Source organism: Lissotriton vulgaris, chromosome 2_1, assembly GCF_964263255.1.
Source record: "Lissotriton vulgaris chromosome 2_1, aLisVul1.2, whole genome shotgun sequence".
NCBI classification, from domain to species: Eukaryota; Metazoa; Chordata; class Amphibia; order Caudata; family Salamandridae; genus Lissotriton; species Lissotriton vulgaris.
The window spans coordinates 186916225-186928379 of NC_141687.1; the positions used below are offsets into that span (position 1 = coordinate 186916225).

General features: G+C 58.5%; 1 protein-coding gene across 1 annotated transcript; it reads left to right on the forward strand.

Annotated features, from left to right (window-relative positions):
- The first annotated feature begins 6036 nt into the window (after positions 1–6036).
- Positions 6037–10701, forward strand: LOC147729810 (uncharacterized). The gene is made up of 2 exons (XM_086958505.1): positions 6037–6565; positions 10079–10701. The coding sequence occupies exons 1-2, from the start codon at positions 6247–6249 to the stop codon at positions 10699–10701; spliced, it is 942 nt and encodes a 313-aa protein (XP_086814631.1). The 5' UTR covers positions 6037–6246.
- The last annotated feature ends 1454 nt before the right edge of the window (positions 10702–12155 follow it).

Here is a 12155-nt window from a genome sequence, read left to right on the forward strand (position 1 = left end):
GAACCCTCCACGCACTCAACACCGGATGATCACACACCTGTTTCCTGGCCGCCCAAAGCGCACCCACAAAGCTTTCACCTGCCGGACCTGCAGCTTCACAAGCATCCGCCTCACTATGCTGCCGACCAGGAAAAAACCTAACCACCTCAGATGCATCCTTCTCAACACCTGCTCCGCCCCCAAACACGCCGATAAACTCTGGGACCTACTCGACTGAACCTCCCCAGACTTCGCCTTCCTGACGGGGACCTGGCTGAACCCCACCTCTGCACCCGACATAGCCATAGCTGTCCCGGAAGGCTACAAGATCACCCGCAGGGACCGCACCAATGGAGCAGGAGGAGGAATCGCCTTCATCCACAGGAACACTCTCAGAGTCTCGACCAACGCCGACGGCACCCTCAGCACCGCCCAACACCTGCACTTCCAGATCCACACCAACCCCAACACCACCCTCAGAGGAACCCTCATCTACAGACCCCCCCCGGACCCCGACCACAGTCCAGCAACTACATCGCTGACTTCATCAGCACACAAGCCCTCACCTGCATGGACTACATCCTCCTCGGGGACCTGAACTTCTACCTCGAGAACAACAACGACACCAACTCCACCACCCTGATCGACAACCTAGCCAACCTCGGACTCGTCACAACACCCACCCACTCTGCTGGTCACACGCTTGACCCCATCTTCTCCGCAAGCCCCCACGCCTCCTTCAAACACACCACCAAACTCCACTGGCCCGACCATCGCTGCATCCACTTCACCTTCAAGAAACCCACCACGCTCCACCACACCCAACAGGTGCCTCGCTGCTGCTGGACCAAAGTCACCGAAGATCAGCTAACCACCACCCTCGCCCAGAGCCCACCCGCCGACTCCACCGAGCCCGACATTGCTGCCCACAACCTCAGACAGTGGATCAATGACTGCGCCAACACCCTCGCCCCAATCAAGAATCCCTCCAACAGTCACACCAACAAGAAAGCCAGCTGGTTCACTGAAGACCTCCAGGCCTCCAAGCAAACCTGCTGTAGGCTGGAGAAGATCTGGCTCCGTGAACGAATACCAGACAGCCACTCAGCCCACAAGAACGCCACCTGTAGACACCATCACCTCATCAGATCCGCCAAAAGGGCCTCCTTCAAAAACCGCCTAGACAACAATGCGCACAACAGCAAAGAGCTCTACAACATTGTGAAGGAACTCTCCAACACCAACGACGTTCCACCCTCGCAAGACCTGTGCGACTTGCTGGCCACCTTCTTCCACCGCAAGATCGCAGACATCCACGACAGCTTCAACGCCACGACTGCCCCGACAACCACTGAGACCTCCGCCCCCACGACCACCATCCGCACCAACTGCCTGCTCTCCTGGACCAACATCAATGACGATGACACCATCTAGATCATGAACACCATGCACTCTGGATCTCCGTCAGACCCATACCCACACCACATCTTCAACAAAGACAGCACATCCATCGCACCCCATCTCCGGAAAGTCATCAACACCTCCTTCGAGACAGCAACCTTCCCGGAGAGCTGGAAGCACGCCGAGATCAACCCCTTACTCAAGAAATCCAAGCGGATGCCAAGGACCTCAAGAACTTCCGGCCCATCTCCCTGCTCCTGTTCCCGGCAAAGGTCATCGAGAAGACCGTCAACGAGATCTGACCCACTACCTCAAGAAGAACAACCTGGACCATTCCCAGACTGGGTTCTGCAGCAACCACAGCACCGAGACTGCCCTCATTGCCGCCACCGATGACATCAAGTTCCTGCTGGACAACGGAGAAACTGCAGCCCTCATCCTCCTGGACCTGTCAGCCGCCTTTGACACGGTCTGCCACCACAAACTACAAACACGCCTCCAGAACGCCGGGATCCAAGAGAAGGCCATGGACTGGACCACCTCCTTCCTCTCTGGCAGAACACAGAGCGTCCGCCTTCCCCCTTTCCGCTCCGAAGCCACTGAGATCATCTGTGGCGTACCCAGGGCTCATCCCTCAGCCCAACTCTGTTTAACATCTACATGGCACCGCTAGCCCACGTCGCCCGTCAGCACGACCTCAGCATCATCTCCTATGCCGTTGACACCCAGCTGATCCTCTCCCTCACCAAGGACTCCCACACCGCCAAAACCAACCTTCACGGAGGAATGAAGGCGGTCGCTGAATGGATGAGGAACAGCCGACTGAAGCTGAACTTGGACAGGACGGAGGTCCTCATCCTCGGATACACCCCTTAGGCCTGGGATGACTCCTGGTGGCCGACCACACTGGGAACTGCTCCAACACCCACCGACCATGCACGCAACCTAGGGGTCATCCTCGACTCCACCCTCTCCATGACTAAACGGGTTAACGCCATCTCCTCCTCCTGCTTCAACACCCTCTGCATGCTCCGCAGGATCTACAAGTGGATCCCCATTGAAACTAGAAGAACGGTCACCCAGGCCCTCGTCAGCAGCAGGTTGGACTATGGAAACTCCCTCTACGCAGGAGCCTCGGCCAAACTCCTGAGACGGCTCCAACGCATCCAGAACGCCTCTGCATGCCTGATCCTTGACATCCCTCACCGCAGCAACATCACACCCCACCTGAGAGACCTGCACTGGCTCATGGCCAACAAGAGGATAACCTTCGAGCTCCTCACCCACGCACACAAGGCACTCCACAACACCGGACCAACATACCTCAACCGACGACTCAGCTTCTACACCCCCACCCGCCAGCTCCGCTCCGCCGACCTCGCCCTTGCCACAGTCCCCCGCTTCCGAAGAGCGACCTCCGGTGGCAGATCGTTCTCTCACCTTGCCGCCAAGACCTGGAACACCCTCCCCATCCACCTACGGCAGACCCAAGACCTGCTGATCTTCAGAAAACTCCTCAAGACTTGGCTTTTCGAGCAGTAGCAGCATTCCCCTCCCCAGCGCCTTGAGACCCTCACGGGTGAGTAGTGCGCTTTACAAATGATATGATTTTGGGTTGCTCCGATAAGCCCCCAGACATCAATGTGGCTACTTGAAGCGAAAATCGAATCAAATAATGATCCGACCAACCGATCGGTAGTGCCGGAAGGACGGTCATTTCCTTAAGATTGGTAAAAACAGGATCGAGTAGGTGACCTGCACTATGAGTGGGTCCCGAATTGAGTAGGATTAAGTTAAGGGAGGCTAAGTCAGCAATAAATTCAGCAGCTGATGTACTATTTGGATTTTCTAAGTGCAGGTTAATATCTCCAATAAGGGAGAAGTTGGCTGCCTTCATAACTAGAGGCCCAATAAGTTCTGGAAGGGTTGCCGTCCAAGTAGTGGCCGGGCCAGGTGGACGATAGATAAGTATGCCAGATAGCATAAAGTTGGGAGTGAGTGCAAGTTTGAATGTAGCTGCTTCACAATTGGGGCATGGCAGGTGCGTGATATCACAACTATATTCTTTTTTAAATAGGATAGCTATCCCGCCACCTGTTTTATTTGTACGGTCCATCCTTACTATTGCATTGTTGTCAGGCACTGCCACTGCAATTTCCGGTCCCGAGCTCTCTTGGAGCCAAGTTTCCGTAAGAAAAAGGGCGTCAGGTTTCTCATCTATTAATAAGTGAAAAATCCCCAATTTATGTTTAGGTAGGGATCTACAATTCAGACTAAGGAAAGAGAAAGTTTTAGATTTAGATTGACCAACATAGCTCTTATCTTTCCCTCTAATCCCAGTATTTTTGCCCTCCAAAGATACTGAGAAGCTGCAATTATGGCAGGGTGGTATTACATCCCTCAGATGAGATGTATTACATTGAGCTGCTTGTGGGATTCTTAGAGCCCGAAGCTGCTCAGAGTTATATCTAAGTAAAGGGCGATCGGTATTATCAGTTGAAGCAGCCGTGGTCTCTCCATCCACCCGTTCTTCAAAATAATTAGCGTTGGGCAGAGACGACACCGGGACCAAGGCCCTTGGCCCGGTCCCGGCGCGGACGGGCGCAGACGGGCTTACCTTTGGCGCACCTTCAGCGCGCCATTGGTGCTCCCGCTGCGTGCGTCCACTGCGCGTACTAGCAGGGGGAACCATTTATACTGATACTACGCCCAACAACTAGCCCGCTGCCCGCTCCGAAATACCTCGAAGATGGCGGCGGTATTCGGCGGCAGTCCCCGGTGTTGCCTAGCGTCCCTGATCTGTTCCTAGTCGACAGATACAGGTGAGAGGAAAGAACTGTGCAAATATGCAAAATATGCAGCTGTGCAAAGTAGCGCGCAGGATTATGGCAAGGAAACACAATTTTAAAACTTTAAAAACAAACCTCCCGACTTCCGCCTCAGGAGTTACTAACTAGTAGCAGAATTAATCAGGGCAATGGGGGTGGGCATCTTTTATACTGATACTACGCCCCACAACTAGCCCGCTGCCCGCTCCGAAATACCTCGAAGATGGCGGCGGTATTCGGCGACAGTCCCCGGTGTTGCCTAGCGTCCCTGATCTGTTCCTAGTCGACAGATTGGGGATTTGGGGGGGTGGCCGACCGGAGGGAGGCTCGCCCCCCCGGGGAAGTTTGGGGCACCAGGGGAGGGGGGGGGAGGAAGAGTGGCAACAGGGGCTCGCCGTAGCGGGAGCATTTGGGCTGGTTGGGCGGTTTGGGCTTCTTTTGGGCTGGCTGCTTATTTAACCAGCCATTTTGTGTCACCGCACACTGTTTGTGGTGCGGTGACACAGCAGCCAGGGTGCAGACTTTTTTGTGTCAGTTGAGGCCGTCGTGGTAGTGTTGGGCGAAATTGGGAGGCGGTTGGTCAGCGCTACGCGAGTTAACTGCGCCGAGTGCTGAGGCGGTAATTTGAGGTTCAGGAGCTTGTCGTGCGGTCGGTGGACAGGTGTCTTGGCGTGATGGTGGAGGGGAATGATCCGCGTGTGGCAGAGGCTCTCCGGCTGCTTTGTGAGGCGGGCCGCTTGGACGTATTGCGGCCCGGCCTCAAGGTAAGGCCACAGCGGCCCGCTGCCGATGGCGCCGCTGCTGCTGTGGCGGCCTGTGATCCGCCGCGGTCGCGGCTGCGGCCGAATCAGCGGGGTGGGAGGGGGGCGGAGGAGCGAGGGGTGGTGGGCGGCGCACCGTGGCAGCGCCGCGGGGCAAGGCGAAAGGGGGAACCAAGCGAGTGGGGCGGAAGGGGAAGAAACAGCCCCTGCAATTTGTCGAGGAGATGGGGGGAGGGTGAGAGGGGCGGGGGCGGCTCGCGAGGCGGGGGGACGGAGCATGGGGGGCAGGGGGAGGGGGGATGATGGCAGGGGCCCGGCAGCATTGCAGGGGGAGGGGGGGGCAGGGGAGAAGGAGGGCGGGGGGCAGAGGGGGGAGAGGAGCCCGTGTTGGTGGGGGAGGCGGTGCAGGGGGGGGTGGGGGGCCGAGAGGCGGGGTGCGCGAGGGGCCGGTGGAGGGGGGAGTCGGGGGGGGCTGAGGGGGGTGGTTTCCCCTCTACTGATTGAGGAAATGGATGTGGACGAGGAGGTGGGGGGGTGGGGGGGGGCGGACACGGAACTGGACTGGAGCTGGTCCTCAGCGGAGGAGGGGGGGTGTGGGGGGCCCGGGAAGTTTGGCGTCGCCGGGGAGGGGGGTAGGGGTGGGGGGAGGGGCCAGGCAGAGGGCCGTGTCGGTCCTGCGGCGTTGGGGGGGGTGCGGAGGTGGCGGTGCGACCGGCGGGAGGGGTGAGTCGGGGATGGTGGGGTGGGTCGGTGGGGGTAGTGGAGGGGTGGCGGGGGACGGTGAGGGGGCGGGGGAAGTGGCGGGCAGAGGGTGATTCACGGCGAGAGGGAGGGGAGCAGCGGTGCGGCTTGGGGGGGTGGATGGGGTTGCGGGCGCGGGGGCGGTGCGGGCCGAGTTGGGGTTTCGGAGGGTGGGGTGGGCCGGGGGGGTGGAGCGGGGAGGGGGGTTGGGACCTGGGTGGCGTAGGGATCGCAGTGCGGAGGCCACTCGGCAGGTTGGGGGAGGGGAGCGGCTATGGGGTGGGGGCGGCATGTGGGGGGGTGACGGGAGCGGTTTTTACTCCACCTTTTTTCCTTGGCAGGAGCTGTTTGCGAGGCGCTCGGGGGAGCAGCATGCGGCTATCACCCACCGAGTGGATGGGCTGGCTCTGTTTGGCCCGGACGGCCGAGCTCCAGCGAGGGACCTACATCATGATCATGTCGAATGGAGGCGGGATGCGTCTCCGCCGGCCCCTCCCCGAAGGGTCTTTACGGCCGCCGGGGGCAGGGGAGCGAGGATGGATGTGAATATTTCTAATCTGAATGCGAGTGCGGTGGATGGAAGGGCGAGTGTGGATTTGATGGACTTGATGCGGGTGTTTCGGGAAAGAGCGGGTTTGAGCCGGCTGGAACCCCAGGTGGGGGGCCGGGGTGGTGTGGAGCCGGCTGCTGAAGAGTCGGAGGAGGAAGGAGAGCTTCGGGAGGACGGGGGGGCTTGTAATGTTGTTGACAGTGTATTGCAGGTGCCAACAAGGCAAGAAGCGCCAAGGGTGACGGCCCCCTCAGCTCCACTGGTTAGGCGGCGGGATCCAGCAAGGACGCCGACCTTGACGCCAGGTAAGACAGATGATGGCGCAGGAGGTGGCAAGCGGCGTTGTGTGGAGGTTTCAGTGGGGACGGGGGCGACGGGGAGGATGGGTGGCGGCTGGTGCGGGGACGGTACGTGCAGGACGCGGGCGTTGGCACGGACGGAGTGGCGCAGGGCGGAGGGGGGCCGAGCGCGGGAGGCGGGTCGCCGGCGGCAGGGGAGAAAGAGACGGCAGGGGGGGAAAGGAGAGTTGTGTGGTGCCAGTGCGGAAACTACTGTACATGGGGCTTACCAAGCCGCTGGGGGCCCACCTTTCGGCGGCGACGAAAGAGAAGATCTGGAAAGGGGAATACGTTGACATCCTGAAGCTCCTGCACAGGGAGCTGACGTCCAAGGAAGGGTCGAAGGAGGAGGAGCAGGAATTAGCTAGGCGCCCAAAGGTTCCCCTGACGTTAGACAACTGGTCGGCGGCTTTCCTCATTTACGCGAGTGTGTATTGCGAGAAGTTCCCGGACAGGTGCGTCGCGCTTTTCAAATACATGGACGTAGTGTGGAGGGCACAGGTGACCTACGGCGGGTACGCGTGGTCCCACTACGACGAAGAGTTCCGGGCGCGCATGGCGGCGGATCCGGAAGCGCAATGGGGGGAGCTGGATTCGGATTTGTACCAGCAAACGATGGGAGGGGCCAAGTTTGGCCGCACCATTTACACAGCGAGTGGCTTGCCGCTGGTGTCGCCCCCCTTTGCGGCCCGCCCCACCCGTGAGGGGGTGGGTCAGGGAGACTCTGGCAGTCAGGCCGCAGTCGGGGCCTGCTGGGACTTCAATAGAGGGGCCTGCAGGAGGGCGGCGCGCCGATTCCCGCACGAGTGCTCGTCGTGCGGACGGAAGCATCCAGTGCTGCGTTGCTGGGGGCCCGCAGGGGCAGCAGCCCGCACAGGGGGGGGCCCCAGCCAGAGGGGGACCGGGCGGGGGACGGGGAGGGGGCAGAGGGGGGGAGCCGGGGCCCTGGGCAAAGGCTCGTACGCCGGTTAGGATCGAGAGGATGGAGCCCTGGTTGGCGGCATATCCGCGGGCGGAGGATGCTGCAGTGTTGCGTCGGGGTTTCCGGGAGGGATTCAGGCTGGGGTACGAGGGCTCCCGGATTGCTTGCTGGGCGGACAATCTAAAGTCGGTGAACGCGCACAAGGGCATCATGCGCGAGAAGCTTTTCAAAGAGGTCAGAGAAGGTAGAATGGCGGGCCCCTTCACAGCACCGCCGTTGCCGGGTTTGATCATTTCCCCCATCGGGGTGGTGCCCAAGAAGGAGGAGGGGCAGTTCCGACTGATACAGCACTTGTCTTGGCCGGAGGGGGAGTCGGTCAATGCCTACATTGCAGTGGACTTGGCGTCGGTGACCTACTTGTCGGTGGACGAGGCGCGGCGGATTGGCGCGGCAGCGGGTCGGGCGCACTGATGGCGAAATGTGACATCAAGTCGGCTTTCCGGCTTCTTCCGGTACACCCGGCGGATCACCAGTTACTGGGGATCCAGTTCCAAGGTCTCATCTTTGTGGATAAGGCGTTGCCTATGGGGTGCTCCATTTCCTGCGCACTGTTTGAGCGTTTCAGCTCATTCCTACAGTGGGTTTTTTCCAGGCGCACAGGCTCGGAGTCAGTGACGCACTATCTGGATGACTTTTTCCTGGTGGGGCGGCCCGGTGCGGAGGACTGTCAGCGGCAGCTGGATGGTTTGGCCGGGTTGATAGGGGACTTTGGGGTTCCCCTGGCGCCAGAGAAGACGTGCGGTCCCAGTACAGTGTCGTCCTTTCTCGGTATTGAGCTCGACTCGGTCGCCATGGAAGCACGCCTACCGGATGACAAGAGGTCTTCAATGCTGGCTTTGGTGGATGGAATGTTGTTGAGGAGGAAAGTGACAGTCCGGGAGGTGCAGGTGTTGTTGGGCCATTTGAATTTTGCCTGCCGCGTGGTGCGGGCGGGCCGAACGTTCTGCCGGCGTTTGGGTTTGGGGTTGTCCGGGTTGCTGTTGCCTCATCACCATGTGCGCCTTTCCGCGGGAATGAAGGAAGATCTGCGCATGTGGCGGGCGTTCTTGGAGCGGTTCAATGGTGTACCTATGGCGCCGGCGGAGGACTGGGAGTGGGACGTCACCATGTACTCGGATGCGGCGGGCGGCGGCGGCTTCGGGCTGTACTGGGACGGAAAGTGGTGCGCAGAACAGTGGCCGGAGCAGTGGCAGGCGGGAGGGAGGAGCATCGCGTTCTTGGAGTTGTTCCCGTTGGTGGTGGCAGTCACGGTGTGGGCAGGGGCGTTGGCGCATAAACGCGTGTTGTTTCGAGTGGACAACATGGCTGTCGTGCAGGTGGTAAACAGGCAGTCGGCCAGGGACCCGCAGGTGCTGAAATTGATGAGGGTGTTTGTGTTGCGCTGCTTGGAGAATGACATCTTGTTTCAGGCGCACAACGTCCCGGGAGTGGACAATGACATTGCCGATGCTTTGTCTCGTTCACAGTGGGAGAGGTTCCATGGGCTAGCCATGACAGCGGAGGAAGTCAGGACGCCGGTGCCGGAGGACCTGTGGTCGGTGGGCGAGGCCGGGTCTTTCAGTTGGTGAAGGCGTCGGTGGCGGCGTCTAAGTGGAAGGCTTACGAGCTAGCTTGGGAGGAATTCCTGCAGTCAGGTGCGGTGCGGCAAGGGGACCGGTGGCGGCGCGAGGAGCAGGTGGTAAGGTTCATGCTGGCGCTCATGGAAAAAGGTGTGTCGCGGGTGTCGATTGCGGGCAAGTTGTCGGCGGTGGCGTTCATGGGCAAGATGTGGTGGGGGTATCCCCCGTCGGCGGGAGAACTGGGGACGCGGTTGCTGGAGGGATGGGCGAGAGAGAAGGGTGCGAAGGTGCGGCTGCGCCGTCCCATCACGGTGGAATTGTTGGAAGGAGTAATCGGCACGCTCCCGGGGGTGTGCAGGGATGAAGGCGAGGTGTTACGGTTTTCTACATTGATGTCATGGCTTTTCTTCGGGGCGTTTCGAGTGTCGAAGTTGCTGGGTGGGAAAGGGGGGCGGGGAGTGCTGTGGGGGGATGTGGAGGTGCGAGCCCAGGAGGTGGCGGTGCGTTTGCGACGCTCGAAAACGGACCAGCGGGGGGTTGGAAATTGGGTGGTACTGGGACAGGGCGGCCGGGAGGGGGTGTGCCCGGCGGCGTGGGGTAGGCGATTGATGGCGGACGGGGGCGCGAAGCAGGGGGAGGTTTTTGGTCGGAAAGGGAGGGACGTAGTGACGGCGTCTCAGGCTTTGTGGGTCCTGCGGCGCGCCCTGCGGTACATGGGTGAGGATCCCCTGGCTTTCGGGACGCATTCTTTTCGGATCGGGGCGGCAACGGAGGCGGCACGGAGGGGTTGGGGTAAGGAGGAGATACAGAGGCTGGGTCGGTGGGATACAGAGGCTGGGTCGGTGGAAGTCTGATTGTTACAGGACGTATGTGCGGTTGAGGGAGGCGGAAGGGTTGTTGTCACAGTGATGCCCGATTTTGATATGTGTGTCTTTGCAGGTGCTGTGGCGGGGCCGGCAGTGGCTGTTCTGAATGTATATATTGTGGGACATTCATTCGTCAAAAGGGCAGAACAAGCGGAGTGGGACAGGCATCGGACACTCAATTTGAGATTGGATGCGGGGTTGTACAGGTGCCATTGGAGGGGAAAAGGGGGTGGGCGGTGGCATGAGTTATTGCCCTTGTTGAATTCGATGGTGAGAGGGGGGGTTTGCCCGGATGTGGTAGTGATTCATCTGGGCGAGAACGATTTGGTGCAATGCAAGGGTTTGGCGCTACTCAAACAAATGAAGCGGGACCTGAGGGAAATCAAGAAGCAGTGGGCGGGCTGCCATATCATCTGGTCTGAGTTTATCCCCAGGCGGGTGTGGAGGGGGGCTGAGCGCCCCGGAGCCATTGACAGGGCACGGAGGAAGATCAATCGGGAGATGCGTGATTTCTGTGCCAGGGAGGGGGTGGGGAGAATGGAGCACCCGGAGTTGCGCTATGGAGCAATCTATTTTTTCCGGGAGGATGGGGTTCACCTGTCCAGGTATGGCATGGAGCTGTATATAGTCCAGCTGAAAGAGGCGTTGGATGGGGCTTTAGGGGTGCTCAGGTATCCCAGGAGGCAGGAGTCCTAGGGGGGGGTCGAAAGGCGTAAGCGACTTTCGAGTGGCGCTGTCCTAAGGAGATAGGGTGGTTTTGCTGCAGGCCTGGGACTGCATGGTAGCGGGGGTGAGGTCATGGAGGTCATTGGGGCATTCTGTAGAGGGGTAGGTTACTGAGCGGATGGGTTGTTTACAGTTGCAATGTTTGGGGTAACATGTTAGGGGTGGGGGTGGGGGTGCTGTCAGGCAGTTGTTATTTAGTGAGCAATAGTTTTGTTCGGCACAGGCCAGGTGGGACTTTTGTTGTAGGTGCACCTGATTCCAATAAAGCGGCCTTTTTCACACTTTCTGGTTGTCTGTGTCCGTGCTTCCCCCCCCCCCTCACCTACTGGTGTGCCCCAAACAGGTGAGAGGAAAGAACTGTGCAAATATGCAAAATATGGAGCTGTGCAAAGTAGCGCGCAGGATTATGGCAAGGAAACACAATTTTAAAACTTTAAAAACAAACCTCCCGACTTCCGCCTCAGCAGTTACTAACTAGTAGCAGAATTAATCAGGGCAATGGGAGTGGGCGTCTTTTATACTGATACTACGCCCGACAACTAGCCCGCTGCCCGCTCCGATGTACCTCGAAGATGACGGCGGTATTCGGCGGCAGTCCCCGGTGTTGCCTAGCGTCCCTGATCTGTCCTAGTCGACAGATACAGGTGAGAGGAAAGAACTGAGCAAATATGCAAAATATGCAGCTGTGCAAAGTTGGGCGCAGGATTATGGCAAAGAAACACAATTTTAAAACTTTAAAAACAAACCTCCCGGCTTCCGCCTCAGGAGTTACTAACTAGTAGCAGAATTCATGACTCTTCAATCTTCATGGGAAGGAGTTGGTCTCCATCTCCAGTAGCACTATTGGCTATTCCAATCAGGCTCTCTACATCAGTCAGTTCTGAACACACACAATGTCTGTACTCTGCTAAACACTCATGTGTGGCTCCTTTCATCATGTGCTTCTCAACGTTGAGATCTTTGGCGCACCGTTCAAAAGTGGCACTTACAGGACTTCTCTCCCTTTTTCCCAAACCGTGAGGCTTACAAATCAGCTGTTCATTATTCTTATAGAAGAGTCTGTTTCTGCAGACTGGGGGTCCCAATTACAATGAGACATGTCAAAGCGTATCCTTGTCACCCAATGTTCAAGGCCACTTTTCATACCACTGGTCGGCCTTGTTCTGACGATTGGAGTGTTGTCCACTGAACAAGGTCACATTCAAACCATTGGTCAGGCATGTTCTGAGTGTTAGATCTCTTGAACCTGACTAGCTGGGTAAAAAGTCTTAAACGTTCCGAGTGACCTTATTTGGTTGATCTGTTAGTGGTAAGGTGATTGGCTGGAATTAGTGCCAGGGGGTGTTTATTTTGAATGTTTGCAGGCCGCCAACGGGGCTTTCTGTATATATTTGTATTTCACTCTGACCTACATATGATAACAT